This window comes from Buteo buteo, chromosome 13 (genome assembly GCF_964188355.1).
Source record: "Buteo buteo chromosome 13, bButBut1.hap1.1, whole genome shotgun sequence".
In the NCBI taxonomy this organism is placed as follows: domain Eukaryota; kingdom Metazoa; phylum Chordata; class Aves; order Accipitriformes; family Accipitridae; genus Buteo; species Buteo buteo.
In genome coordinates, this window is record NC_134183.1 from 8,855,693 (window position 1) to 8,882,660 (window position 26,968).

The 26,968-nt window shown below is 40.3% G+C and overlaps 2 protein-coding genes across 3 annotated transcripts; both read left to right on the forward strand.

Annotated features, from left to right (window-relative positions):
- The first annotated feature begins 634 nt into the window (after nt 1-634).
- On the forward strand, nt 635-22,724 carry CLPX (caseinolytic mitochondrial matrix peptidase chaperone subunit X). 2 transcript variants are annotated; one of them, XM_075044596.1, is made up of 14 exons: nt 635-772; nt 4,915-5,075; nt 6,586-6,703; nt 11,496-11,650; nt 12,493-12,652; nt 13,866-13,907; nt 15,107-15,283; nt 16,172-16,336; nt 16,684-16,772; nt 17,331-17,495; nt 18,520-18,819; nt 19,334-19,426; nt 19,677-19,783; nt 20,856-22,724. In XM_075044596.1, exons 1-14 carry the CDS (start codon nt 703-705, stop codon nt 20,944-20,946), a joined length of 1,893 nt encoding a protein of 630 aa, XP_074900697.1. In that variant the 5' UTR covers nt 635-702; the 3' UTR covers nt 20,947-22,724. The 2 variants fall into 2 exon arrangements, with proteins under 2 accessions (XP_074900697.1, XP_074900698.1); XM_075044597.1 differs by lacking the exon at nt 13,866-13,907.
- A 206-nt stretch (nt 22,725-22,930) lies between these two features.
- On the forward strand, nt 22,931-26,675 carry PDCD7 (programmed cell death 7). Its single transcript, XM_075044599.1, has 5 exons — nt 22,931-23,727; nt 24,736-24,874; nt 25,191-25,427; nt 26,051-26,138; nt 26,532-26,675. The coding sequence occupies exons 1-5, from the start codon at nt 22,948-22,950 to the stop codon at nt 26,647-26,649; spliced, it is 1,362 nt and encodes a 453-aa protein (XP_074900700.1). The 5' UTR covers nt 22,931-22,947; the 3' UTR covers nt 26,650-26,675.
- The last annotated feature ends 293 nt before the right edge of the window (nt 26,676-26,968 follow it).

Sequence of the window (26,968 nt, forward strand, 5' to 3'; positions counted from 1 at the left end):
TGTATGTAACAAGTAGGAGTTGGAGGTGAGTTGAAAGAAACGGGCTGATAGATACCTGTTGGTTGTAGGTGCGTTCTCCATGAGATACGTCTAAAGGATGCGCTTGATTAGGTTATATATATATATACATGCATAATGTTGTGCCCTGGCTGAAGATCACCCTGTGACGCAAGGCGTCGTTTTCACCTCTGTCCCAAAGTTGCTTCATTTTGCCTCAATTTTTCAGCTGCTGTTTCAGGTTGATTTTTCACGAAAGGCTTTTCAGAAAACTATTTCTGGGATGCACGGGAAATATTTTTCTCCTGTTGTATTTAGGAAGGAGAACTAAAAGGCGGGAATCGCCTGAAATACCGTGTGTACAGGGGAGGGTGCGGGGGGGTCTCGCCGTCGTCCGGACTACATTTCCCATGATGCAATGCGGCGGGCCCGACTACCTCCCTGCACCGCTAGGACTACATCTCCCATGAGGCCCCGCGCGGACGCCGGGACTGCGGCGAGCTAGGCGCCCGCGCGCTGCCCGCTGGGAGCGGTAGTCCGCGGCGTGTGCGGGGTGACGCCAGGCGGGCGGCAGCGCGCTACCGTCACTGAGGCGGCGCCGGGCGGGGGAGGGGGTGTTTACGGCGCGGGTGGGGCGCGCAGCACCGCCGCCAGCGAGGCCTAGTCGGCGGCGGGGGGGGAGCGGGCCGGGCCCGCGGCCGCACCATGTCCGCCTGCCACAGCTGCGCCGCCGCCGCCCGCCTCCTGGGCTCTACGCTGCCCTCCGCGCGGAGAGGTAACCGCCGTCCTCCTCTCGCCGTCGCCCGGCCCCGGGGAAGGGGGGCTGGGCCCCTCCGTCCCGGGGCCCTCACGGGGCCTGGAGCGCGGCGGCCCCTTCCGCTCCCCCGCCGCCTCCCTGAGGGGAAACGGCGTTCGTTCCCTCCGGCCGCCGTGCGGCTGTCACCGCTCCGCGCCCCTCCAGCCCAGCCGCTGCCGGTGATTGATTCTGGGGAGCGGGGCCCGCCGGGTCAGTGCCGGAGCGGTGTCGGCGGGGAGCGGCCGCGCTCCGGCGGCAGCGAGACGAGCCGGCCCGGGGAGTTCCGTGCTGCAGCGCCGCGATAAGGGCTTCGGTTAGGCCGCGGGTGGCTGCCTCGGCCCTTTTCTCCCCCCCTCCCCCTCATTAATCTTTTGCTAGTGTCGCCCTGGGTGGTGTGAGGGGACGGCCGGTGGCGCGTCAGGATTAAGGGCAGTATTACATGGTGTGAATTTCTGGATAATTAGCCCGCATTGATATACCTTTCGGGAGATGTAATGCGAGAACGGAGTTTATTTCAACAGAAGTGATTTTCAGCAGCAGTCGTCCAGTGCGCGTTACCCTGTAGTGCTAGTTAATGAGCCTAATTAGCTGACTGATTAAAAGCCTGCCTTTTTTACAACCGAAACTTGAAATATTTCTCATAAAGACTTGGGGTCAGTTAGAAAGAAGTAATTATTTCCAACTTGGTAGAAGGGTGAGACTGTGCAAACCACTTACTGGAAGTTGAAGGGGAGGGAGGCTGTTACTTTTTTGCTACTTTTGCCCTTTTCATGGTGCTCTTGGGGGTAGTGAGAGCTGATATGCTGCGTGCTGCTTTTAGTGAAAGGCAGACCACTCCCAAATTGTGCTGAAAATCTCTACTGCTGCCACATTTGCGACAGGGTTTTGCGTGATTGTACCCTCAGCAATAGCCTGAGATGATTTATTACCTTTGAGAGGTGAGTTAACTCATTGCAGTTGACTTTACGTTTACATCTCTTGATGTCACATGTGCTGAAAGGCTTAAACCAGTACATTCAACTTCAGCCTGTCTGGCCTTGTGTAAACCCACTGAAGCAATAAACTTTAGAGCAAGTAACATTCTGAATTAACTTTAGGATTATCTTTTTTAAAAAAAAATTGTACTGTGTTGTCAGAACTAAGGTTTAAAAGTGACATGTAAAAGAATAGATGAGACTAAAACACAGATACAGAGTAATAAGATTATTTATACATCAGCTTTCCATGAAAGTTCTTAAAAAAAAATAAATCTTATTTTGGTGCATTTTTGTTGTTGTAATGGATTATGTCTTCTGCCAGGTACTTTGTTTGCTATTATTGCTGGTTGGTACAAACTTGAGAGTATTCAGAGTGCATGGATAAGTCTAGTTGATCAAGTGTTGTGTGTGACAGAGGAGAATTGTCTTGTCACAGTCTCCCTGTCACTTCCTTGGGCAATAGATTCTTCCAAGATATTTGAAGCTTGGCCCAAAAGTCAGTATTTCTCTCCTCGAGTATCAATTAAAGGTTAATAAGGTGTAAAGGAGCCTTCCATTATGTCTTAACACGCTAATCTGAACTCCCTGGATAGATGCCATTGCTGCTACCAACATTCTTATGTTAGGTACATGTCTTTTAAGTTTACTGTTTGAAAAAAACACCCAAGCCCTGACTGCTAGTTGTGTGTGTGAGCAAATACTGCTGTGCTAGCCAGCTGTTGCATATTTGAACATTTATCAGTATCTGGATCATTCAGTGGAAGTTGCTAGGCATTGGGCTGGAATGTTGATTTCTCCCAAAAATCTGCCTCTGGGCTTATTTACGCAAGAAAATAGTTGCGATAACTTTTACTGCTTCATTCTTTAATTGTACAATGATATTTTGTCAAAAAAAGTATCACTCAGACCTCATGATAAGTGCAGGGACAAGGCATTTCCTATTTAGCCACAAGCTGATGTAGCAGTAATAGGATATTATTTTCTTTTCTTTCTAGTTTAGCCTATCTACACCCTTTAGAGTTCAGCACGTGTAGCAATGTGAGTTTAATGTTCCCAAAAGGCTGGCCAGCTAAGACTTTTGTGACAGTGAATTTAACAGCAACAAAAGCGTTACAATGTGGGTGTAATGCTGCTGGCTAGCCTAGATCTGCTGCCAGTGTCCCGTCAAATGCCCCACAGCTGCTGCATTTCTGATCAATAGACGGGCATACTCCGTAATGTGGCACTTAACCAGCTCAATACTTGACACTGTGTATGGTGTCATACTTCATCCAATGCAGTTTTCAGTGCGTTTTCTGTGTCACAGGTGTGCTCTGAATTAAAATCAGTGATCTTTAGTCCATGTGCAGTGCTTAGTGGTAAAATGCTTAAGTTGAGAAGTAAAATGTATTAGTGCTTCATCCTTTCTCCCTAGGCCAAATCTTCCTGTATTGCAGGAAGGTTGTGTAACTTCGAGTTTTGTTCAGGGGAGGTGAGATGGGTTTTTTATTTTGTTAAGGGGTCTTTTCTCAATTGCCTTTAGAAGTGGTAAAACAAATCTCGGTAAAGGAACCAACTATGAGGAATAAGCCCCCAAGACAGGGAATTAATGCCGAACAGCTATTGCATTGTAAACGCTCACCACAGCTTATTCTCTGCTGACAAGTGCACTTGGTGCACAATAGTCTTCAGAGTTCTCTGCAGATTCAACTGAAAGAACGCAACTGCTTGTGAAAGTGAGCCAGCATTTTTAAGTTTATGGGGCTATTTTCATAGTTTATCCTATGTAATCTAAGGTGTCTTGCTGTGTTGCAGTGACACTCAGCAGAGGAATTTAAAATTGGTGAGCACATTGATCGTTATTCCTCCTTCACGTTTACAGACAGAAGTAATGCTATTACAGATTTCTAAAAGATTACATTTTTAATCATGTTAAAAATAACTGCAAATCATCTTCAAGTTCAGGAATCTTAAGCAGCATGTAAGTTAATAAAACAACTTCAAATCTCATTTGACACTGTCTTCTTGGTTGTGACTTTGCAGAAGCCTGTGAGAGTTTTCCTGGTAAATTTAGGCTCATCCATAATGCTTTTCTTCTTAAATGTCGTCTTACAACTAAGATTCCAGATATTAGTTGTCATTGTTATCTCTTTCAAAGCAAATGAACTGTACTCCTCTTGCCATTCTTATGGTTTTTATTCTTTTTTCAGAAGAGTTTTTGGAGTTTACTATAGGATTCTCTCATCTTTCCAACAGTAAACCCATATATTGTCAGCAAGTTTTTAATTGTTATTGTTGCTATATAGCTCTTCTGTTGGCAGGTCACAGAGCTCTTATCAAAACCAGAGAGCAAGTGAGAAATTTGCCACTTTCAATGCGAGAGAGAAGTGAGATATGTATGCCAGGCTCTTGCCTATGTTGAGAGATGTTGCAATCACAAGCACGACATATGTTGATTCACATCATACCTAGCCATGAAATGTAATCCTACCCGCTGTTGCAAGAGGAGGAAAAGGCTGTTTAGTTTCTCAATGAGGTTTTTTTTCAAGTTGGCAATAAGCTATTTCAACAAAGTTAAGATTATGCTGAATTGACTTGTGCCTGTCTGTCAGCACATGCCAAATATGACACTACCTTTCAGTTTTCCTCAGGACAACTTTTTTTGTCAAGCAGTACCTCAAACTTCTGGAAACCAGTTTTGAGTAGAGATCACAAGTGAAAGCCAAATCCAGATGTGCAGTCTGTGAGTTTGAGGCACTTCTTTGGTAATTTTTGTGTAATAAGGGGATGCTTCAAAGGTCTCTCTTTTACTTCAGGGGTTGAAATATTTCACAATAAGCGCTGGATGTTGATTGTATTTATCATTCTGAGGATCAGTTTCATAACTGGGATGTTCCTTATTTCATGACACAATGGGACTCTCAATTATGTGACACTAGAGGACCTGGAGTTACTTTTGGGTCATTTTTGGATGATCCAGGCAGTTTTTAATGAGATGAACATTAAGGTGGTGAAGAGAATTTATTTTGGTTAACTGAAATTTGGATGTTCTGTTGCTGAAACCTTTGAGCTCCATTTAATGTAATTAATTCTGGCATTTGGTGGCACTGGGATTAGAACTAGAGTATTTTTAATGTTTAATTTTCATGTTTTCATTTTTTTTAGGTATTACTTGTGGTCGTACACGTATCCCTGTTTTAGGAAAACTTGGGACTTTTGAAACTTGTTCCCTAAGACGGATTCCTCTTAGAAACTTTTCGGAAACACCAGCCTATTTTGCTTCAAAGGACGGTGCAAACAAGGAGGGTTCTGGAGATGGAAGCAAGGTAGTCTCCATGCATTAGGTTTTTCAAAAGTTTATATAAAATATTTCTTAAATATTTTTAGTATTTTTTTTTCCTTACTTAGAATTAGAATCTTCTTGAAATTTTCGCTAACTCTTGACATTTCTGATCCTTCAAATTGCTACAACTGACAGTGAAGAAGAAAAAAATTGTATTGTGAATATATTAGCAGACAAACCTTATAAACATCCTATAATGTTTTTCCCAGTTTTATAAATCTTTTTGCCTAGCATAAAGGGACACTTGAAAACTTCGTAGAATGTTATAAATACACAACAGGTTTCAGGATCTCAGGAAAGAGTAGTAGTCAGAACTATTCTCCTTCAAAAGCCTGCTATGTCCAAGTAGGCTTTTTAAAGGGAGCACATTGTAAAGTATTTTTGTTTTCAGCACTATTTTGGTAGTTGTATTAAGCAAAACAAGTTTGTGAGGAGACTAGCTTTATTCTTGTCAGTAAATTGTAATCTATTTTCATCCTAGTCTTTCTCTATAATTATAGTTAATAAACAGCTTCTTGAGTTAAATGATTACCTGAGAATAAAACTGCTCTTTAGTCAGCAAATAAGATTTTGAGAGTTCACAGGCAATAACTTTGCCTTAGTATGGCATGTTGTAACATCTGAGGTACTGTCCAGATGACACAGGTGTGTTCTGAAGATTCAGATTAAACTTTTTTAAAAAATAAAGAAGGAAGATAAAAGAATTTTAATAGTCTTTTTCTTGAGAAGGGTTGTGAGGAGAAATGAGTAGGCAAGCAAGGTTTTAAAAAAATGGGGAACTGCCTTAGAAAAGGGAAGAGAGATCTTTGCTGTTTCCTAAAATATAATAGCTTTTATTATTAATCAAAGTATGAAGGCATAGAATGGATAGAGTTTTAAAAAATGTTAACCTTGAACACCACTAAGCAAGGTAACGTGGAGAAAGACAAGTAGGTCTCCGTCAGGGAACTCTGCCTTAGAAGTAAAAGATAAAATATTTCCAAGCAATTTCTGAGATGCTTGTTTTATAGGCCATATCTACCCTACAGCCATCTGCCAGCATAGCTACATCTGTCAAGGACGTGAGAAGAGTTGTGGCTTCAGAAACCCTTAGAATCAACACAGTTGCGATAATGAAATTACTCTATAAGTATGATTTGTTTTCTTCTTTGGTGTTACAATAAATTACATTGAAATATACTATTAAAACATTCTTGATGCAGTTTAGCTTGTTATTGTTCTAGTGCCAGTCAAGCAGTTCTAATGTGGATATGGGATGCATCTTCCATGGGCATCCAAAATTGGTAGACGTGGGAAATGCAGATGTGTGTACGCTTCCAAATGTTTATATCGTGTTGTTCTAAGTTTTCAAAGCCTTTAAAAAATCCTGACAATAGTTATTTTGTCATTCAGCTATTGCAATATTCGCATTACTGGATTCCATAAACACGCTGCTAAATGCCTAATGTAACAGCTCCATTGTTTGGCACTAATTGTTTGGAAATCTTTTTTAGAAGTCTGTCGGTGAGGGGGGTGGTAAAAAGACAAGCTCTGGAAGCTCTGGGAAAGGAGGGAACCAGCTGCGCTGCCCAAAGTGTGGTGACTTGTGCACACACGTGGAGACCTTTGTGTGTAAGTTTTAATGAATACTTTCTTTTTTAAATAGACACTGAAGTGACTATATTTGTGATCTAACGTAGGCCTGATAGCTAAGTTTTAACCTACCTAATTATGCAATGTCAAAAATTTTCTTATGCTTAGTTTGGCCACGTTGGCATAAGCATGTATTGTTTCTCTGGATACATTTGTGTCATTTCCTATGATGTGTGGTAGAGCTGAATATGGTGGTGGAATTCAGACCGCAACTGTGAATACGCAGTTTTAAAATAGTTTGTTACATTTTATGCAGTGGAAGAGATGCTCACATAAACAATACCATTTAACTACTGATGATTCTTTCTGTCCATTATATAAATATATACTTATATATGTGCATGTTTGTAATGTCTGTCCTTTGTTTACTAAATAATAAAACTTTAATCCTGCATGTAGTGTAACCAAAGTGCTTATCCAGCTGAGGAGTTAGTATATGACAGATGGCTTACTAGAATGGTCTTCTGTGGTGAAGTCAGATCCATAATACATTCCAAATAGGAGGCTGGAAAGTCCAAATAGAAAATCCAAAATGTGTCAGATGCCTGGTGTCCAGCAGCAATGGCTAATTTTTTTGAAGTACAGTCCAAATTAATGCCAGTTATGCTTTAGGCTCTATCAGACTTGAAGATGTTTATCCTTATTTCAGTGCTAATGAGACCAGCCTAGAAAATAGTTGTTAGAAAGCAAATACCCATTGTTCGGGCTCAGGGAGGAAGTATCAAGTCATAATCAGACGTGTGCACTGAGAAGCTTAAGACAAGGTCAGCTTAAACTTATTCAACAGTTGTTAATATCGCAGTTGGTGAAGATAGTGAGCAGATGTGCTATTATTTGCTGCTACTCATATAAAATAATATTTAATAAAAATGATCAAACATTATGAATCACAAGACAATTCTATAATAACTGTATTTATGTTAGATAAAAGGATCAGTCCTCAGCTACTGTTTTTTCCCAGAAATATTACCTTTTTTTTGTTGTTGTTTGAAACTATAGGCAACAAGGTTTTCTGTAAAATCTGGCACTAGTTGATGGAACTAGAAATACAACCTGTGTGGAGTTCAATATGTTGGCCTCTCCATGGACTAGGTGTGGTTGAAAACAGTGGAAGGATTTTTAACCTCATTTATATTCTTATGAGATCATTTATGAGTAGACAGAGACATTTTGAAGCACTCACGTCACTGGTGTGTTTGCTCCCCTTGTTACTGGAGTTTGTGGTTTTATCTGGAAATACCATTCAAGCATTGCCCCAGAGTAGAACAATCACTGTGTATCCCTGGAAGACAGAGATGTGATTTAGTATATTGTCAGTGTCTCTAGGAATCTTTAAGCATGCTTGAAAACTTTCATAGGAAGAGAATTCATTCATACTAATGTTATGGGAGAAAATGTCTGGTATACGCAATCTCAAATTCACAATTAGTGATATCGCACTTGAATTGCGGCATCAGAATGGCACAGGTACTGTAAACAGCTTGGGACTGGAAACCCACTTTGTACTTGTAAAATCAGTGTTGCAGCTGGACAGATTTGTTAAAAGCTTGAAAGTCAAAACATGAGGAAGTCGTCTTGTGAATAATTGAATGTATCTACTTTTCTTATCCTTGCATGTTCTACTCTGAGGCTTTAGGATTTTACAGCCTTTAAATGAAGTCTGTTACTAGTTTAAACTAAGTACAGTGTCACCAGATAATGGAGTAGAGCAGACCTTTTTGTTCATCTTGAGAACAGCTGTCAGTTTTCTGTTAATTGGTAACTTAAAAAAAAATTAAACCAATGATTGTAATTGCTCTAATTTCTCAGAAATTCCTGTGAGTCGTGGTCAAGTTTTCTCTGGACCTGTGTCTTTCTATTTTAGTCTGTTAGTTTGAGCACACTGCTTCCAAGCCAAACTGTAGAAAATAAAGCAGCTGGAAAATGTGAGAGCTAATTATCTTAAAAATTATTTTAAAAAAGAAAACAAAAACTAATAAGAAAAAAAATGCTGGTTGTCCAGTGGAGTTATTTTTTAAGGGGGCTTCTCTTTGTATCTGGAAATCCTGCACAAGGATATGCTTGGCAGTGGTTTTCCAGTAATTAACTGTTAAGGAAGAATATGATGCAAACCAAAAGGAATTTTGCTTTGACACACTTTCTCAGCACTTCCTGTATTGTTTTGCGTTGTGAGAATCTGTAAGGAGAGGTTTGTGATCAGTGAAATAAGATGTGAGCCTCAGATGTAGAGTGAAATCCAATAGCTATAAAGCTGATTGACATAAGAAGCCTTATCTAGGCACTGCTTTTACTGTCTCCACCTGCTGCCATCAGGTTAGCTCACATCCTCTGAAGCAAGACTTCCTGCTACTGTACATACTTAATAGGCAAGAAGCTTCCCTGTTCTCTTTCTCTTGATGTCTTTTTACCTTACAGCGGTTTAACAGTAGCCCATTATCTCAACCCTACAAGTATTTTTAAGATTAATCCTCCGGTGGTTTTGGCTTCCTGTATGTATTGTAAAAACCTGACCTTTCTCTTTGGCAAGGTCAGCTCTTATGGACTTTAGAAATCTCTTTGCAAATGCAGCCTCTGTGGTAATGTTGCCTGAATCAAAAACAACACTTGACTTACATTTTACCACACTGTAAATATTTGCAGACATTTTAATGACAGTGAGGTAATTTGACATGAAGGCTCTTTGCCTCTGTGCTTTTGCGTTTGCTAAAAGAACATATAAAGCCATGCCAGTATTTAAGAATAGCAAAGTTGTTTGCAATTTTGAATGCTCAGTTTTAGGGAGATAGTGGTGCTTAAACTTGGTATCCCTGTATTTCAGAGCAAACTTCTCAAAATTTTTTGTTCTGTTAAAACTTGTATTGATACTTTTTTCCAGATTGCTGTGTAGATGATAGAAACTGGCCAGTTTCACAGCTGTGTTTTGGTAACTAAGTCTCCACCTCAAGGCACCCCATACATCAAAGTTTCTCTGTAACCATGGTCCCTATTGGTCTTGCTGAAATGAGGAAGATCTCTAATAACTTTCCTCTGTGCTGCTTGAAGTAATTGATAAAAGCTTACTCTGCACAATAATTTTTTCACTGAATGATGTTTTAAAGATGCACAATAGTATTCTTAATAGCCTGCTCTTTATTTTCTACTTTTTTTTTTAACTATTCCCATGGATCTATAAAGGGGGCAAGTATTCTCGCGGCTCTTCCATCCTAATAAAGCCAACTATTAGCATTGCATAAGGAAGGGCAACAGCCTCATGACACTGTAGTCATTAAGAATATCAGAGGTGTTTTGATTGGGCATTGGGAGAAAGTTTGAGGGTTTTGCCCTACAGTATTTTTGGTAAATAACAATTATGTAAGAGGGGTGCAGGCAAGTGGTTCTCCATTGCATTCCCATCAGGCAGATAACAGTAATTTGGACTGTTGCCAGGAGAACTTTCCAGCTGTTACACAAATTTTTCTTTGGACTAGAGTTAATAAAGCTGTGATGGTCACAGTATTATGTGCTACATTCTTAAAATAATCTGCTGGTCATACTTATCCAGTCATAACGTGTGTTTAATATTAAAATAAAAACCCACCTACTCCTCTTTTGCTGATGCCAGCTGTATGGGAGGCAACAACAAGTTATAAATACGCAGCTTGTTTGTTGCTAGAGGCTGTTACTAAAATCAGGTGGTACTACAGTGTTCAAGCCATTTTCTAAAAACTTCTTATGATTTCAGAAGTTTTGACATTGAAGTTTTTCATGTGGTTGTTTTGCTACATTTACTTTGCTTTTAATTTAATACATTTACTAATATATTTACTTTAAATCAGTCCTGTTGCACATGATTTGCATTTAATAGCATAATAGTATGGTCAGAAAAGATCGATTTTGAATTACAAATTTATTCTTCTCTACTGTCTGTTTTCGATTATTTCAGCTTTACTTTTCCAAAGGAGAAAAAAAAGTAGTGCAAGTTCTAGTTTTCAGGCTTTTGAAACCAGTCTTTGCAGATAACATGATTTCTTGAGACATAGTTCACAAAGTCAGCGGTAGGAGGGTTTGGCTTTTGGAATTTGAAAGAAATTTGTTCTACTCTTGACAGTAAAAATAAATAAGCAAAAGATCTTGCAAAACATCAAAGTCCTGATCATCTGTTGCATACCACTGCTGCCTCTTGTTGGGAGGAGGCCTTTGTGTGACCCCTCTGTGCTCTGTGTCCTGGGCTTAGGTGACTTGAACATGCTCCATAGTGTTGTTCCACAGCCAGTGGGATGCAGAGACTGGGAGCTGCCACAGCTGTCCTCTCCTGAACCTGCTGCATGCTATCCTTGATATTGTAGATTGCTTCCCCACACTTTAGAGTAGTCTGTCCCAAATGACTTTTTTTTTTTTTTTTTTTTTTTTGCCTGCTAGTTTGAGAGTTAGGAACAATTCCTGCATAGTTAGAAGCCCTCATTAGTTTTGCATCACTCTGAGATGCCAAATTTCCTCTTCTGAGTGTAGTACTACTGAATAAGTATGAAATAGATTTTTGCTTTTTAATCCCTTGTTTGGTTGCTACCCTGCGTTGAGACTTTTTGGGCAAATTGCGTTTCCTCTGTGTCAAATTTCATAGTCCACTAATTGCTTTTAAAGCTTCTAAAGTGAACAAAGGGGAAGTGTTGTCTAAACACAGAGGTGGCTATGCTGTCTTACAGGTGCTTGTCCTGTATATGACAAACTTGGGCAGTTGATTGAGTGCTTTCTAAGCAATTCCTGTTGCCATTTTGTTTTACTTTTTCCTCAGCTTCCACCCGTTTTGTGAAGTGTGAAAAGTGTCACCATTTTTTTGTTGTACTGTCAGAGGCAGACACAAAAAAGAGCATCATTAAAGAGCCCGAGTCAGCAGCAGAAGCTGTGAAATTGGCATTCCAGCAGAAGCCACCGCCTCCACCGAAAAAGGTATGGTTCTTAATTTCACCCCAGTGTTTCCTTGTATTACAGCATGGTGAAATGCTTTACTTCTTAATCAGCATCAGGTGTGTAATGGTCTACTTTGACAGAGCAACAAACAAGACAGACAATCAGCTCAGGATTAAACCTCTGAGAGCTATGTGACCCAGCAGAGCACTGATAAAGGGGACAAGTAGATCCAATAAAAGTAGTTGGGCTTATTTTCCTCTGCCTTTGTATTGCGACTGAAGTCCAGTACCTTCAATTTTTCCTTGTGACCCTGAGGCTAACTTCAACCCTCACCAACTGTAGTATCTTTTATTTCCTGCTGTGGCCTCATATTCTGCACCCTTACATTAGCAGCTTCCTTCTGTAGCTGCAGAACCTTTTATTTGTCCTGTTTCTGGGCAAGAACTGTGGCTGATTAGCTTGTGGCTGTGGCCCATCTTATTTGGTTTCCTTTTCCCAAATAGTGAGGGAGCTTATTGTGTTTCTCAGTTCCTAGTGGACTGTAATGATTTCTGAAGCTGTGTGTGGCTCCTGGATAGTCAGTCCTCTTGTAAGACATTAAATATTCTTGAAATTTCTGTTCCTCTTACAAATTTGGGTGAAAATAAGAATGGATTTAAATACTAGTAGGGAAGAACCGACAGACACGATATGATTAAGTGCCATGTTTTTAAGTAAACTTATCAACAGGAATATGTTTTTTATTTTAGATGTTGGGTTTCTGTTTCTCAGTTCTGTAATGGTTGGTTTGGACCAAAGTCCATCTTTGGCACAATATACTATTTTTTATTTTTTGATGCAGGGTGGTTTAGAAGTGTTATTAAAATTGAGTTATTTTTCAGATTTATAACTACCTCGACAAATATGTTGTTGGTCAGTGTTTTGCCAAGAAGGTGCTTTCAGTTGCTGTGTACAATCATTACAAGAGAATCTACAATAATATCCCAGCTAACCTGAGACAACAAGCAGAAGTTGAAAAGCAGAATTCTTTAACACCGAGAGGTTTGTATTATGTTTGGTATTTTTCTGGTCAAATAAAACTTACCATTTCAGGGCTCTAATGTAAGAAACCTGAGAAGGATTTTACCTCGACAGTAGATGTTCTGTAATTGGAATGAGCTAAAAGAATTTCTGTTACATTTAATGTTCACTGTATGCAAACTTCTGTGATTTATTTAAAAGTAATTGAGGGTTTATGATGCCATGGGTATGGCCTCCTGTTATTACATGGTTAGCATTTTTTACTGACACATGTCATTAGGTATTTTCCTTTAACTTCATAAAGTGAGCCTCCTAAAGTTTTCTTTCTAATCTCATTTACTGCTTAACGGTAAATCTGCTGCTTAATCTGCAAGCAACAATGTAGATCATGAAGACAATATTTTGTGTAGTGAATTTGATGAATAGCTAGCTTTCTAACCTCACTTGCTGCTGTTGGCAGCATCTGTTGGTCACCATAGTATTGTTCCATATCTAGCAGGTGTAGATGGAGTTACTTTTGGCAGTACTGTTGCTACTGAGTAAGCGTGTAGCTATGTTGATCTAATTTATTTTTGGAAGTAGGATTAAGTTACTGTGTCTGATTCAAAACGTACCTTGATTTTTTTTTAAGGTGTTTTGTTCTGTTTTGCAATAAATAGTATGCTAAGCAAACAGAATCTTCTGTGTTTTTTTGAATTTATGTAAAGAAGTATTTTAACTGAGGGGAAAACATTAGTAGTGCTTTTCTGGTAATGGTAGGAGAGCAGTTGTGTACCTGGCACAGAGAAGTTTCTGACCATCCACAGGAAGATAAAATGGTGCACACCCAGAGGGACTGGCAGTGAACATTTATAATGGGTAGTATTTTGAAATATGTGTAATCTTATGTTGTAACACTCGGATATAAATGTGAGAGTTTAAGGAAGACTTTTCAAAACAAAGTTATATTATAGCATTTTTTCCCCTTCTGTAAGTGGCTTAAAAATGAAAATCTAATCAGAGTTAATAGACTGTTATTGTTTTAAGTAGTAGAAAGCTTGCTGTCATTTTATAAGCATGCAAGTTGGGTTTTGGGTTAATTTTGACAGCAATAAATACTAATTCATGTGGGGATTTCTTGTTAGAAATACATTCATATATAGTGATGAGATTTATTCAGAAGAGGGCAAGAGGTGGAGAATTTATAAGCTTTTATAAACTTACTTTTTATTACTGTTTTCATCCTCTCTCTTAGAATTAGAAATCAGAAGACGGGAGGATGAGTACAGATTTACAAGTAAGTGAACTCTCTCCTCATGTCCTCCTCTGCAATATCTACTCTTTCGATGTTAATGTAGAATAGTGTTTAGTGACTGCTCGTTTGAAATGCTGGGTAAAATCTCACTTGCTTTTCTTCTGCAAGTAAATTTAATTGATGGCATTGAGTGCATTTTTAACAAAGGTGACTAGGATTTGAGACTCTATCTAGTTCTAGGTGGAAAGCAGGTAAATTGTAAAAATACCTTTTATGAAGTTGGTTAAATAATTATCTGTCCTTAGAATTGTTCTCAGTAGACTGAGTGAAATTGAATTTTTTTTTTTTTTTTTTATTTGGGTCTGAGGTGTGATTATATTAGTAATGCCATACAGAATATAATATGAGGTAGATAGTAAAGGAAGTTATGCAACTGTTTTCTGCAGGGTATTTGTCCTCTTAAAAGGCACTGTCACCTTGAACCTTGGAATGCCTTTTTTTTTTTTTTTTTTTTCCCCCAGTTGATGTCAGTTATGTTTATTTTCAGTCCACCGGAACTCTCCTGGCTATTGAACTTCTTCCTTAGACTAGTGTAGATCAATTTGTATGCCCAGTTACACCTATTCAAACCATTTTCTTAATCTTCAGAATTGTACCCTGCAAGCCAATTAAAACTAGTGCTCTGAAAAAAGAAAATCCAGCTCAGTCTCCATGTCCATGTGTAGAGACAAAACCTGTAACAACTGAACTAAGACAGGTCTTTAAATCTTGAGAGTAGACCTGTGCATTGCTTTTGTAATTGTTACGGTATGTAACAATTCCTGTTGTACTGTACTGTATGTACAGTTCCTGTACTTTTTCATCATAGAGATCAACAGTTTGGGTTTATTTCCTCTTGTGCTAAAAAAAAAAATCATAAAAAACTACAGCTAAAATGAGTTAATTTGTAAGGACTGAAAATTTCTCTTGTTTTTTAATGTAGAGGAATATTTTTAGATAATCCACTGTACCACTGGAAATTCTTTTCATATATGAAAAATATATGCTTGTGCAAAAATACGATTGGAACTCATTTTTGTAATAATTGTGCCATGTTTCTGTTGCAGTCCTATCTGTAAACTTCTGTACAGATAGAATTATAGGTTTGCAGAACAAAACAGAAGAACCAAGCTTTTATTATGTATTTAAGGTAATGGCAGACCTTGTTAGTGCTCAAACAGTACTATTATTGTTCTCTTCAGAACTATTGCAGATTGCTGGAATCAGTCCACACGGTAATGCTTTAGGAGCATCGATGCAGCAACAAATGAACCAGCAGATACCTCAGGAGAAACGGGGAGGAGAAGTATTAGATTCACCCAATGATGACATAAAACTTGAAAAAAGTAATATTTTGCTGCTTGGACCAACTGGATCAGGTATACAGCTGCATGTTTTTATAGTTGTCAGATTTTTCTTAGAATTGATTGTTAATGAGTGATTTTCCTCTCTTGTGATTATTCCAATTTGGTGTATAGAAAGCCAAACTGTGAATTCCAAACTGGGATTTTTGTACTTTCATGCCATGGTAACAAGCTGAGCTAAACGGCCTTGAAAAGGAAGGAGGTCTAGTCATGTGGTTTTCTTTGTTTGGTTTTTTGTGGGTGTTTTTTTTTTTTTTTCAAATTGCCTATATTTACTGACTGATTAAAAGATGTAACTTTCACTAAGCCGAAATAAAATGCATTTAAAGTTTCTCTGCTTTAGATGGCAAGCTGAGATGCTGCAGTTAGAAAGTGTTGTTTCACCTCTGGGACAGATCTGTTGCAGGGGGGTTAAAAGAGAAATTATATTTGTACGTTCATAAGAAGTGGGAGTGTTTGTGCTGAAGTGATAGCATTTTGCAGACTTTTTGGAAGAACATTCACTAAATAATATTTTAATTCTGTTTCTCCCGAACTTCAAAGCAGGAACAATTGGACTTTGCACTGTACCCCGAATGTCTGCAAAGCGCTACTGATTTATTTAATCTTTAATCTATGCAAGTACCTGTATTCTGTTTTTTACATTGTGTAACACACTATATACATTTCAAGCTGCCTCAAATGCATAGTATTAGTCTAATTCAGAAATACAGCTTGCCAATGTAAAAAACACTGTTTATGAAAACTGTCTTCCTTGGAAATTATTCTTATATGAATATATGAACATGCTGGCATCATTCAAAATGTCTAAGGACAGTAATGAAGATCATATAGTAAATATTTGGTTTTGTGTGCTCTAAAGAAATGTATGGAAGTTGTAACATACAGTTTTTATTTCATCAGGTAAAACCTTGCTGGCTCAGACTCTAGCTAAATGCCTAGATGTACCTTTTGCTATCTGTGATTGTACTACCTTGACTCAAGCTGGCTATGTTGGTGAAGACATTGAATCTGTCATTGCGAAACTTCTGCAAGATGCCAACTACAATGTAGAAAAAGCTCAGCAAGGTAGACTTTTACAATATGTTTCCTGAAGTTCATTCATAGACACTGTTAATCTCACCTAAGTGCTCTAAACTTTGAGACCACCAGTACTTCTGTAATTTATAGTCCTGTTGCATGTACCTGAATTTTAACACTTTAAATCAGAAAGAATAAACCTGAAAAGAGCTCTAAGCATATCTTGTAGTTTTTGTTCTTGTCCATAGTTGGACAAGATTGCATACATTTTTGCAACCTACAGTATGGAAGTAGAACAGACTGCTGCTGTCTTAAATTATGTTCTTCCCTGTGTGTAAGTTCTTGCTTCTCTTAAAAAGTGGAGTCTTCCTTAAATCCATTTTCTGTAACTGCAGGAATTGTTTTTCTGGATGAAGTGGATAAGATTGGCAGCGTTCCTGGTATTCATCAGTTACGGGATGTTGGAGGAGAAGGTGTTCAACAAGTAAGTACTTCTGTGGAGTGATTTCACTTTGTAAGCAAACAGCCCATCAAGTCTACATATCATCCTATCATGTCAAATAGCACGAGAGTGTATAGAGTCGTAGTTCTTCAGTTCCTTAATTACTAACCTTTGAAACCCTAATCTTTCCTCTTTACTTTCTTCATTCCAAAAAAACCCACCCCCAAAACTCAAAAGCAACTCAAGACTGCTTCATAGAAACATTTTAATTGAAAAACGTCCTTGCAGCATTCAGATAAAGTTGCATAATGTAGGCAAGAATAGATAACATTTTCCATTTGACAAAACTATTAAAGCAACTTGTTACTAAGTGCAGCTCATAATGTGCATGGGAGTCACATTAAAGAAAGATTTTTGTCTATCGTTGAATGGGATTGTTTGTCTCACATGGAAAACCAATTTCTTTATACACTTATTATAAAGGCATAAGGGATTAAATAATGTAAATACATCTGTGAAAGTAAGCACAATATGGTGTGTCGTCTTATATGATGCTACACAGTGGAATTTTATATTGCTTATTTCTTCTTTCCTTCTTAGGGCTTGTTAAAATTACTAGAAGGCACAATAGTAAATGTTCCAGAAAAGAATTCTCGTAAACTACGTGGAGAAACAGTGCAAGTTGACACAACAAACATCCTCTTCGTAGCTTCTGGTGCTTTTAATGGTCTTGACAGAATTATCAGCAGGAGAAAAAATGAAAAAGTGAGTGCATCAGGCTGTATTTGAATGGAGAAATTATTATCTTAATTACTGCTCATAGTACTGACTCCTAAAGGTTTTGCTATATTTGTAAACCCACTAAGTTTGTTTGTAGAGCAGCAGTTTTCCATCTGTTATCTGGGAACCTGAGGTTAAGCCTAAGAAAGGTAGCAAAGAACAAGCCTATTGTTAGTAGGCTTAAGTAGCTTGCAGTGGTCTCTACTGCCACAGAGAAATTTTTGGCATATGCAAATAGGAAAAAAATAGGGGGGAAAAGAAGGTTGAAAGCTGTTGGTAGAGGACTTGCTGTCCATACTTAAGTGGTAAACTTTTTACATTATTGTCATGTCCTACATTTCTTAAAAACAGAATATGTGAAACAGTGCTAGCAGTTATAATAGGATTCTTTCATTTGCAGTGTACCAAGTATGAAACTGAGAAAAAGCTTTTTTCTTCTGATATCCAAAGGTTTACTGTTGATACTCTAATAGTTTGAGCAAATGGTGCTAAAAGCTATCATCATCCTAAGTACCTAGTCATGCAGTTTGCTGTTTTGTGTATTAATGTCTGGGGACCGACTTGTTCTGACTGCAACTTTCTGACAAAATATGCAACCTGTTTCTAACAGGGGAGTGACTGAAATCCAAATTACTGTTTATGATAATTAATGTAGCTTTTCATGCAAGCATTCTTGTATGCATTTGCTTCACTTCTTAAGAGCCCTTTTTAGTGTTGCTGGTATTTGCAAACTTATCAGGATGTTACTAACCTTTTTTTTTATTTTAAGAAAAACTTACTTTTAATCAGTCTGATGTTTTGATACCTTACTGAAGGTATTAAATGTTATAACAAATTCATGGTGTGCAAGGTGTCCGATTTTACTGTAAGTAATTTCTTGAGCTTGAATTACTATGTAATGATATAATCAGTCACTCCAGATTTTTTTTATGCACGTGGCACATGATTTAGTAACATAAAGAAAACTTAACTATGATAGTTCTGTAAGTGTAACATGTTTGTTTTGCAGTATCTAGGATTTGGGACACCATCTAATATGGGAAAAGGCAGAAGGGCTGCAGCAGCAGCTGATCTTGCGAATATAAGCGGAGAGTCTGATCCACATGAAGATATAGAAGAAAAGGATCGCTTGCTGCGTCATGTGGAAGCCAGAGATCTCATTGAATTTGGCATGATTCCTGAGTTTGTGGGACGTTTGCCTGTTGTGGTTCCGCTGCACAGCCTAGATGAGAAAACCCTTGTACGGATTCTTACTGAGCCACGAAATGCTGTCGTTCCTCAATACCAGGCACTATTCAGCATGGATAAGGTTTGAATTTTTATTTGACCACTCTTCAATATTCTTGTTTATAAATACAGTATTAAAGTGATCCAAGATGTCAATTTAAATCACTTCTTCCTCCCACATGTGCACCTCCCCACTCTGAAAAAAAAGTAAGCTAACTCATTAAAACCTGACTGGTTTAGATGGGATAACTGTCCTTGTGGGGTAAGTAATCTGGAAATGGTTGAGTTGCTCTTCATGTTAACATTCAAATGAACATCCATGACCTTGCTTAATAGACATCAAGAGCCACTTCATGTACTGTAGATGTACTTGTATTAGTTGTACGTAAAGGGACATAGTCAATACTGGTAACGTTAGGCAAATATAAAGTGTAGCTGAAGCTTTATGTATGTAGCTTAAACGTTAAGTCTTCTGGTTGGTAACAAGTAAATAGCTACTGTTTGTTATTTTCAGTAATGCTTGTGCTGTCCCACTCAACACACTGTTAAGTTATAAATGAAATAATTAACTAAACTTAGCATTTTTCTCTTCGCAGTGTGAATTAAATGTAACTGAAGATGCATTGAAGGCTATAGCCAGACTGGCCCTAGACAGAAAAACTGGTGCAAGAGGTCTTCGATCTATAATGGTGAGTAAACTAAGTCTTATATTGAGTGAATGAAGCTACCTGCATTTGTGTGTATGGACCTAATGGTGACAATTTTCAGTCAAAACCTCACTTAGTTCTGGGTCTTATATGGATACAGTAAGTCTCTTTCTAAAACTGCGGGTATTCGGAGTTCTTCCAAGAAAACTCTAGCTCTGAAAATCACTTGCTAACCATATTGTTATGTAGAAGAGAGCACACAGAAATGTTTTTTCCCTCTATTTTCTTGTAGGAAAAGCTGTTGCTGGAGCCCATGTTTGAAGTGCCCAATTCTGACATTGTATGCGTGGAAGTTGACAAAGATGTTGTAGAAGGCAAAAAAGAGCCAGGATACATTAGGTAAAACCATAATGGAAGTATCAGAACAGACAAGTAACGCAGCTAGACAGGTATTCTAATGGTTGCTGTAGGACCAAGTGTATAAACACAAAACCATGCACACAGCCTGAAAAGGATCTGATTCTCTGTATACTGTACACAGCTGAATTAGTGCCTATTCTGTCCTAGAGACTTTGGGTCTGTATCGCTTTAGTTTTTAAATAGAAAACTAAAAATAAACTTATATATGAAGTTACTTTAAGCCTTTTGTGTGTGTGTGTGTGTGTATACCTGTAGAAATAGAAGTAAATTATAAGCATCATAAGTTAACAGTAAAAATCTGAATTTTAATTGTGACTGTACTGAAATTTCCGAAATTGAACTTTTTCCTTCCTCCTTCTACTTTCTACCACTGAGGTGTTTTGGTTTTTTTAATGCAAGCTCCAGGCTGCTGCGGTTTTCTTCTCCATTGCTCTTGGAGCAGTGGAGAGCCACAAAGGCATATGTATTGATTTACTGAACTCTTGTTAAAATAATCAATTTAATGTTGTAAAGTTTGTATTATGGTAATGATGTGGTGGAATGCTGAAAGCACTGGGCAAATTTGGATTTAAAAAAAATAATCTTGGTGAACAAGGATGGAGTCGAGAGGGAAGGGGTCAGGTTAACAACACAGGTCTGAAATTTAGGAACTCTGCCTTGGTTTCTACCCGACAGCTTTTTTGAGTGACTTTGTCCACTGAGGTACGTGCTTTGTATTCTGTGTCTGTGCTGAAGCTTGGCTCAGCGTACCTACTGTTTCAAAGGGGATGGATGGTTGGAGTGGAAAGTACTATGCTTACACTGATGGTTGCTTTAAGTGATTTTATAGAGCACCAGCATTCATGTTTGCTGGAAATATTAACTTTACTGATTAAATCAAATTATGCAACTGAATTCAATAGCCTTTTGATTTTCAGTAATGAGACTGCATACTGGCAGTAGTGTAAATCTGCACAGCACCATTTTCAGATCAGAAGGTCATTTAGCAGATGGGTGCTTCTGTTCTTTTCCTCAATTTCTAAAGTATCTGATTAGTTTGTTTTAATTATAGGGCTCCCACTAAAGATTCATCTGAAGAAGAATATGACTCTGGCGTTGAGGAAGAAGGCTGGCCTCGACAAGCAGATGCTGCAAACCATTAAAGACTGTCAGAATGCTCACCTGCATAAAGCGCGCTTGGTTATTTCCTTATGATTGCCTCTGGCTTCAGCCTGATACTGAAGGCATCGGATCTATCTCAGATATGATAACGTGATGAGGAACTTTATTAGATAAATCAGATTGTGTTATTTTATTGCAACATCACATTGATTTATTTGATGGACATTGTGTGGACTTGGATGGCATAATGTTCAAATATGAATTGTATATTACACTTGTTCAATTAAAATGTATAGCAAATATAGCAGCACCTGGATTGCTCTTTCTAGAAACTAAAACAGCAATGCAGGTGCTGCCAATAGTTAGATTTGACAATAATATTACTCTACAAATGGGAAATCAAGATTTATAATTAGTAGAGGGTGAATAAACTATTAGCTCCTCATATGACTCGCAGGGGGTTACGTTCAGGTCAGTGTTTGATTTCTGCCGGTGTTTGAAACCGGATGGGTGCTGGAGTGACTTGTTACATTGGTGGGGGAGGAAGCCCTTCCAACAGGATTTTGGAAAAACTGGGACATACTCTGACACTGCTGGGAGATTCTGCAAAAACGTGGCACTAGTTTGTCACAGTAATTTGAACGCAATTTTAAGTAATAGCCTTTCCTTCACCTCTCCATTAGGAGTAAGTTCCAGTCACCTTGAATACTGTGAAAGAAGGTGAAGTCAGCAATTGGCTCATTTTTCCAGAAGGGTAAACAGGATTTCTAGGAAGCAGTAAGCCATCTGAATTTGGATGAGAAGTTGACATAAATTTTTAAATATTAATGTTCTAATATAGTACATTTTGTTTAACGTATTGGAACTATCATGCATCAATTTTTTGGTGCCAGGTATTTGCCCAACCTATCTTATAATGTTAAGAGATGAAAGAAGTAAATGTGTAATATTTTTGATGTAATCAGTAGTGATTGTTCACATGACACAGTGCTTTTTAAGTTATATGCTCAAATGCTAGTATTGCATCTTGTGGTTTTGTCTTTGATTTTTTTAGTCTCACAGCAAAACAATCCTCCCTTTTCTGTTCTACATCACAATTAATTCAATCCTTTAGGAAAGTCTTTGTAAAAACACTAAAGGACCTGTATGTTTTTGATTTGTTTCAGGAATTAAAATTGTTGCTTACAACTTTTTGTCTTTCGGTGATATGTGGACTTAAGTTTTACTGACCCCTTTTTCTAAAATTTTAATTCATGCTATTTAAATAAAACTTTCATTGTTCTTTTCAGTCTAGTGGATGTTTTAGAACAGGAAGGGACACTGCAGAGGTGTTGACACTATTTTTGTTGATAATTTTTGTCATGTAAATTTTATGTAATACTTGTGTTCTTACCAAGAAGCAGCGTGACATGCAGTTGTAGCCAGATGCAACAGATACTTCCCTTAGGATTTCAGTTTTTTTCAGGTTAAATGACCCACTAATGGTTCAGAACAAGCTGCCTTCGGAGTTGAGGATATTTCTAGGAGAAGCTTAGTCCCCTCAAAATGGGAATCTGTGGTGAACTATCTGTAACTGCATCCTCACTTTCCTTTTTGTAGAGTGAAAAAAATAAAACTGCTTTTAATTCTGAATCCTTTAATTCAAATCCTTTTTTAAATGGATTGAAATAAACATTTTAGGCAAAACTGTTCAACAACTTAGTTTTGAAAGTTGTTTGGAGTTATGTAACCGAGAACTGTTTTTAAGGAAACAAAATGCCGTGTAACTACAGTTTGTACTTCACCTCTGGCGTTTGAATAAAACAAAGCGAATACTCAAGCAGCGGAGAGTTGTCATCCCTGGCGTCATCCCCAGAAACTTTAAATTTTGTGGCTCTTCGGGGTTTTTTGGTCGTGGTTTTTGTTTTTTTTAAGAGGACCTACGGGAAAGAAAAAAGACGCTGCGGGTGGGGGGGGAGGCGAGGCCTTCCAAGGGCAGGGAGGGGCCCTCCCGGCCGCCAGGGGGCGCTGCGGCGCGGGCGGCGCTGGGCGAGGCCGGCAGCATGGCGCAGCCGCCGCCCTTCGGCGGGCGCTTCCCGCCGCCGCCGCCGTTCCGGGCCTTCCCGCCGCCGGCGGGGCCCTTCCCGCCGCCCGCCGCGCCCTTCCCCGGCCCCGCCGCCCGCCCGGGGCCCTTCGCGGCGGCGGCGGCGGCGCCCCCGCCTTTCCTCCTACCGCCGCTGCCGCCGCCGCCGCCGGCCGGGCCTGAGAGCGAAGCGGGGCCGCGCTTCCCTCCGGGCGGCGGCCCCTACTTCCCGGCGGCTCCTCCGTTCCCGCCGCGGCCGCTGGCTGAGGAGGAGGCGGCGGCGGCGCAGCGGCAGCAGGACGAGCTGTGGCTGTCGCAGTTCCTGGGCCGGCGCCGGGCCGCTCCCCCCCCGCCGCCGCCGCCGCCGCCGCCGCCCGCCGGGGCCAGCCCCAGCCCCAGCAGCGCCCGGGAGCTGGCGGTGGAAGCGCTGGGGCGGGTGGCGCGGCTGGCCTCGCTCTGCCGGACCCTGCGGCGGCGGGAGGCCGAGGGGGACGAGGCGGGTTGGGCCCAGGCGCGGGAGGAGGCGGAGGAGGCGCGCCGGGAGCTGCGGGAGGTCGTGCGGCCCCTGAGGGAGCCCGGCTACCGGGAGGCCCTGCGGAGGAAGGCCGAGAGGGCGAGGAAGAGGAGGCTGCGCCTGCAGCGGAGGAAGCAAGAAGCCAAGGCAGCCAAGGAGGAGGAGGCGGCCCGGGCCGCCGAGCGGGAGGCCAAGATCGACCAGTGGAGAGCCAAGTGCATCCAGGAGGTGGAGGAGAAGAACCGGGTACGGCGCCCAGCGGCCTGATCCTGCTTGGCCCGGCGGCAGTGTGGCTTCCCGGGGACGCCCTCTGGGGCACCGGGCGGCAGCGTGGCGGAGCCGGGGGAGACCTGCCGGTAACGGGGCTCGCCTGCCCGGCACCTGGCTGCGGCCCCCCGTGGTTCAGTGGGTGCCGCCTGGATGCTGCACGGGTTCGGCTTGCTTGGAGACACGCTGCTTGCGAGGCCTGCAGCCCTGCTTCTTCCTTAAAAGCCTTGGCGGGCATCTCAGCTTTGCCACGCTCGTGTCCTAGGCCTTAGCAGTTGAGACAGAAAGGTTTCTCAACTCTCGGTTGTGCGTGGAGGTCTTCCTCGCTGGCCCCAGCCTGCGCCAAGCTGTTCACAGCCGTCCTGCGGTGGTCAGCGCCGTTTCGGTAACCATAAGCCTTGCCTGCTGGCTTCGTACTTGTAAAGCGTGTTGTTTGCAAGCTTTTGGGTCTCGCTGGGAAGTAAAACGGTTCCAAGGCAAAAAAAACCACCAACCTCAAACTGGGCTTGCTGGGAAGTGCTGTGGGCATCTTTGTGCTGGCTGCTGGCTAAAGAGCAACCCTTCGGCTGGTGCTAGGTCTGCCGCTGGGATGGTACAGAGCAGCTGTTAGGAAAGGTTTTGTGTTTGGACTGTGGCACGTTAATGGTCTTCAGTTGCTGAGCTGTAGAGTTGGGATGGTTTATGTTCATTGTTAATGTTTTTCCTAACTTCCTGTGGTTAAAGGTTGTCAGGCTTTATGAATTCATTACCCATTTGGCCCAAATTTGTGAGTTGCTCAGCATTCTTTTTTTTGTTTCCTGAAGTCTGTCATGTTTTAGCTTTTTCACAGAAAGGCAAGGTTGGATGGTTGACTTAACTTGCAACGGCTGTTACTAGGAAGTTATTCTGATCTCCAGTGTTTCATTAATCTTTTTGAAAGTACCATTTCATTCTTGTCTACGTGGGATATTTCACACATAGTGTCTCGTTTTTTTCTTTCTTTCATAGGAACAAGAACTTAAGGCTGCTGCAGACAGCGTCTTATCTGAAGTACGGAAGAAACAAGCAGACACAAAGAGGATGGTGGACATCCTGCGCGCATTAGAAAAGCTTCGCAAACTGAGAAAAGAGGCCGCTGGCAGGAAAGGTTAATTATGAGATTTTTACCAAACTTTTTAAATTGTGCACACAGGAAATAAGATGATGTGCACGCCCTGTGCCGACTAGCAAGATGCAGCTTGAAAAAGCTGTTTCTTTATTAGTGATTTTAGTTATAAAATGCTGAATACAGTGGTAGTGTTCCTACGTTTCCAAGCTCTTTCTTGATAGAATTATTCCAGTAAGATAGTTGTTAGCAAGGTTAAGCTCATGTTCCTCTGAGATTTTGCCAGCTCCGCTCTCAAGTCTGGTAACACAGCCCCTTCTGAATTTGAAAATTTAAAGTTAATTCTCTTTCTTTTTAGGTGTTTGTCCACCCCCCTCAGCAGACGAAGCATTTGAAAATCAGGTGGAGAGTCTCAAAACGTTGCTGAAAAATCGCACAGAGCTGTATGAAGCTGAGGAGAGAGCATTAAGAGTTATGTTGGAGGGAGAACAGGAGGAGGAAAGGAAGAGAGAAATGGAAAAGAAACAGAAGAAGGAAAGGGAAAAACTACTACAGCAGAAACTCGAAATTGTTTCCAAGCTGTTTGGAGATCCAGGTAAATTCTGCATGCCATACTTAACAGTTATTTTTCCACACACCACCACCCCCCCCATCTCATAGGCACTGGGTTTAAAATGCAGGCACAAAAATAGTTGAGAAAGAAATCATCCACTGGAGTAATTTGTGGTCTGAGGAAAAGATGGCATAAACGTAGTGTGCTGTTACCACATGTGATGTTAGAAGAACTGTTTAGCTCTTCAGTGTAGACTGCAGTATATCTCAAGCCAATTTCATAATGTTTTGCAAGAAGAGGTTGTAGATTAAGATAAAGTGAGAATAAACAGAATAGATTGAAGACTTCCAGCACCCAACAGATGCTTTAGTCTGGTGATTTGGTAAGTGCCACTCGGGTAATCTGTAAAGATTCAGTGTCCATATGTTCCCTTTGTTTAGATGATGGAGGCAGGAAAAGTTTTGCTGGCCTTGACTTGCCTCTGACAGTTCTGGTAAGGATGAGGAGATGTGCAGAACATGTCCTTAATGTATTACCTAGGGAAGTGATTTCAAGTTACAGCTGGGGAGTAGCAAATGAGTTGGCAAATTTGGGGTTTCTAAGACTTTCTAAAACCAAAGGTCTCTCTGGTTTATTGAACGATTTCTGTATTGGTGTTTTAACAGATGAATTTCCTCTAGCCCACCTATTGCAGCCCTTCAGAGAGTATTACTTACAAGCTGAGCATTCTGTAGCAGCTCTAATCCAGATCAGGTAAAACCAAACAAAGTCTTTATTTTATTATCAAAGATGACAAGTATTGTTTGTTGAGATTGTAAAATTATGGTCCCTTTTGGTTCACTAGCTTCCAAATAAGGTTATGTAGTGAATTGTCCTGGTTTTTTTTCAGCTAAGGATCAAGCTTGGTAAGAGTTGTATCCACAGATGCCCGTGTGAGGCAGAGTGCACTTCCGTGCATAACCATTCCGTTTAATGGAATAGTACATAAAATTTTCACATTTATGTTTTGAAAAACAAGTTTCAGAGTACAATTTAAAGTGGTTTGTGTATTGATCAGTATGGAAAAATACCTCTGTGGGTATATAATAAGTCTTACTACCAAAGTCATACCAGCTCTCCTCTCAAACAATGCTTTCTCTGTTAAAGGCATGAATGGGATCAGTACTTGGTGCCAGCTGATCACCCTGAAGGAAGCTGCATCCCTCCAGGATGGGTTCTTCCGAGTCTCCCCACAAATGACACTTGGGCCACTGCTGTCAGATAATTTAGTAATAAATTATTTTAACGTTGGAGGAATGTTTCATTATAATTGCGCATGTAAACATGAGAGGGTCTGAGGAGGAAGTCTCATCCTCTGTTTTGGTAGCCAGGTACTGGAGTATCTTGAAGAAAAGTGTAAGAACTGTTTTTGCCATCTGACTCTGCAGGGAAATACCTGAGCAAGCCCAAAGCTGCTAGGCCTCTTGTGGCCTACAGTCCCGCTGCGAGTTTTGTTAAGGCATCTCAATCTTAATAAAGAAACATTGCTGACGAGGGTATTTGTGCCAGTATTAACATCCTATTTTTAGTGGCTTTTATCTTTA

Bases quoted from the DNA above. Each gene is read 5' to 3' on its own strand.
- CLPX (XM_075044596.1), top strand. From the start codon at position 703: ATGTCCGCCTGCCACAGCTGCGCCGCCGCCGCCCGCCTCCTGGGCTCT. The intron at 16,337-16,683 runs GTAGACTTTTAC...CTGTAACTGCAG, and splicing joins TGTAGAAAAAGCTCAGCAAG to GAATTGTTTTTCTGGATGAA. The intron at 19,784-20,855 runs GTAAAACCATAA...TTTTAATTATAG, and splicing joins AAAGAGCCAGGATACATTAG to GGCTCCCACTAAAGATTCAT.
- PDCD7 (XM_075044599.1), top strand. From the start codon at position 22,948: ATGGCGCAGCCGCCGCCCTTCGGCGGGCGCTTCCCGCCGCCGCCGCCG. The intron at 24,875-25,190 runs GTTAATTATGAG...CTTTCTTTTTAG, and splicing joins AGAGGCCGCTGGCAGGAAAG to GTGTTTGTCCACCCCCCTCA. The intron at 25,428-26,050 runs GTAAATTCTGCA...GTGTTTTAACAG, and splicing joins CAAGCTGTTTGGAGATCCAG to ATGAATTTCCTCTAGCCCAC.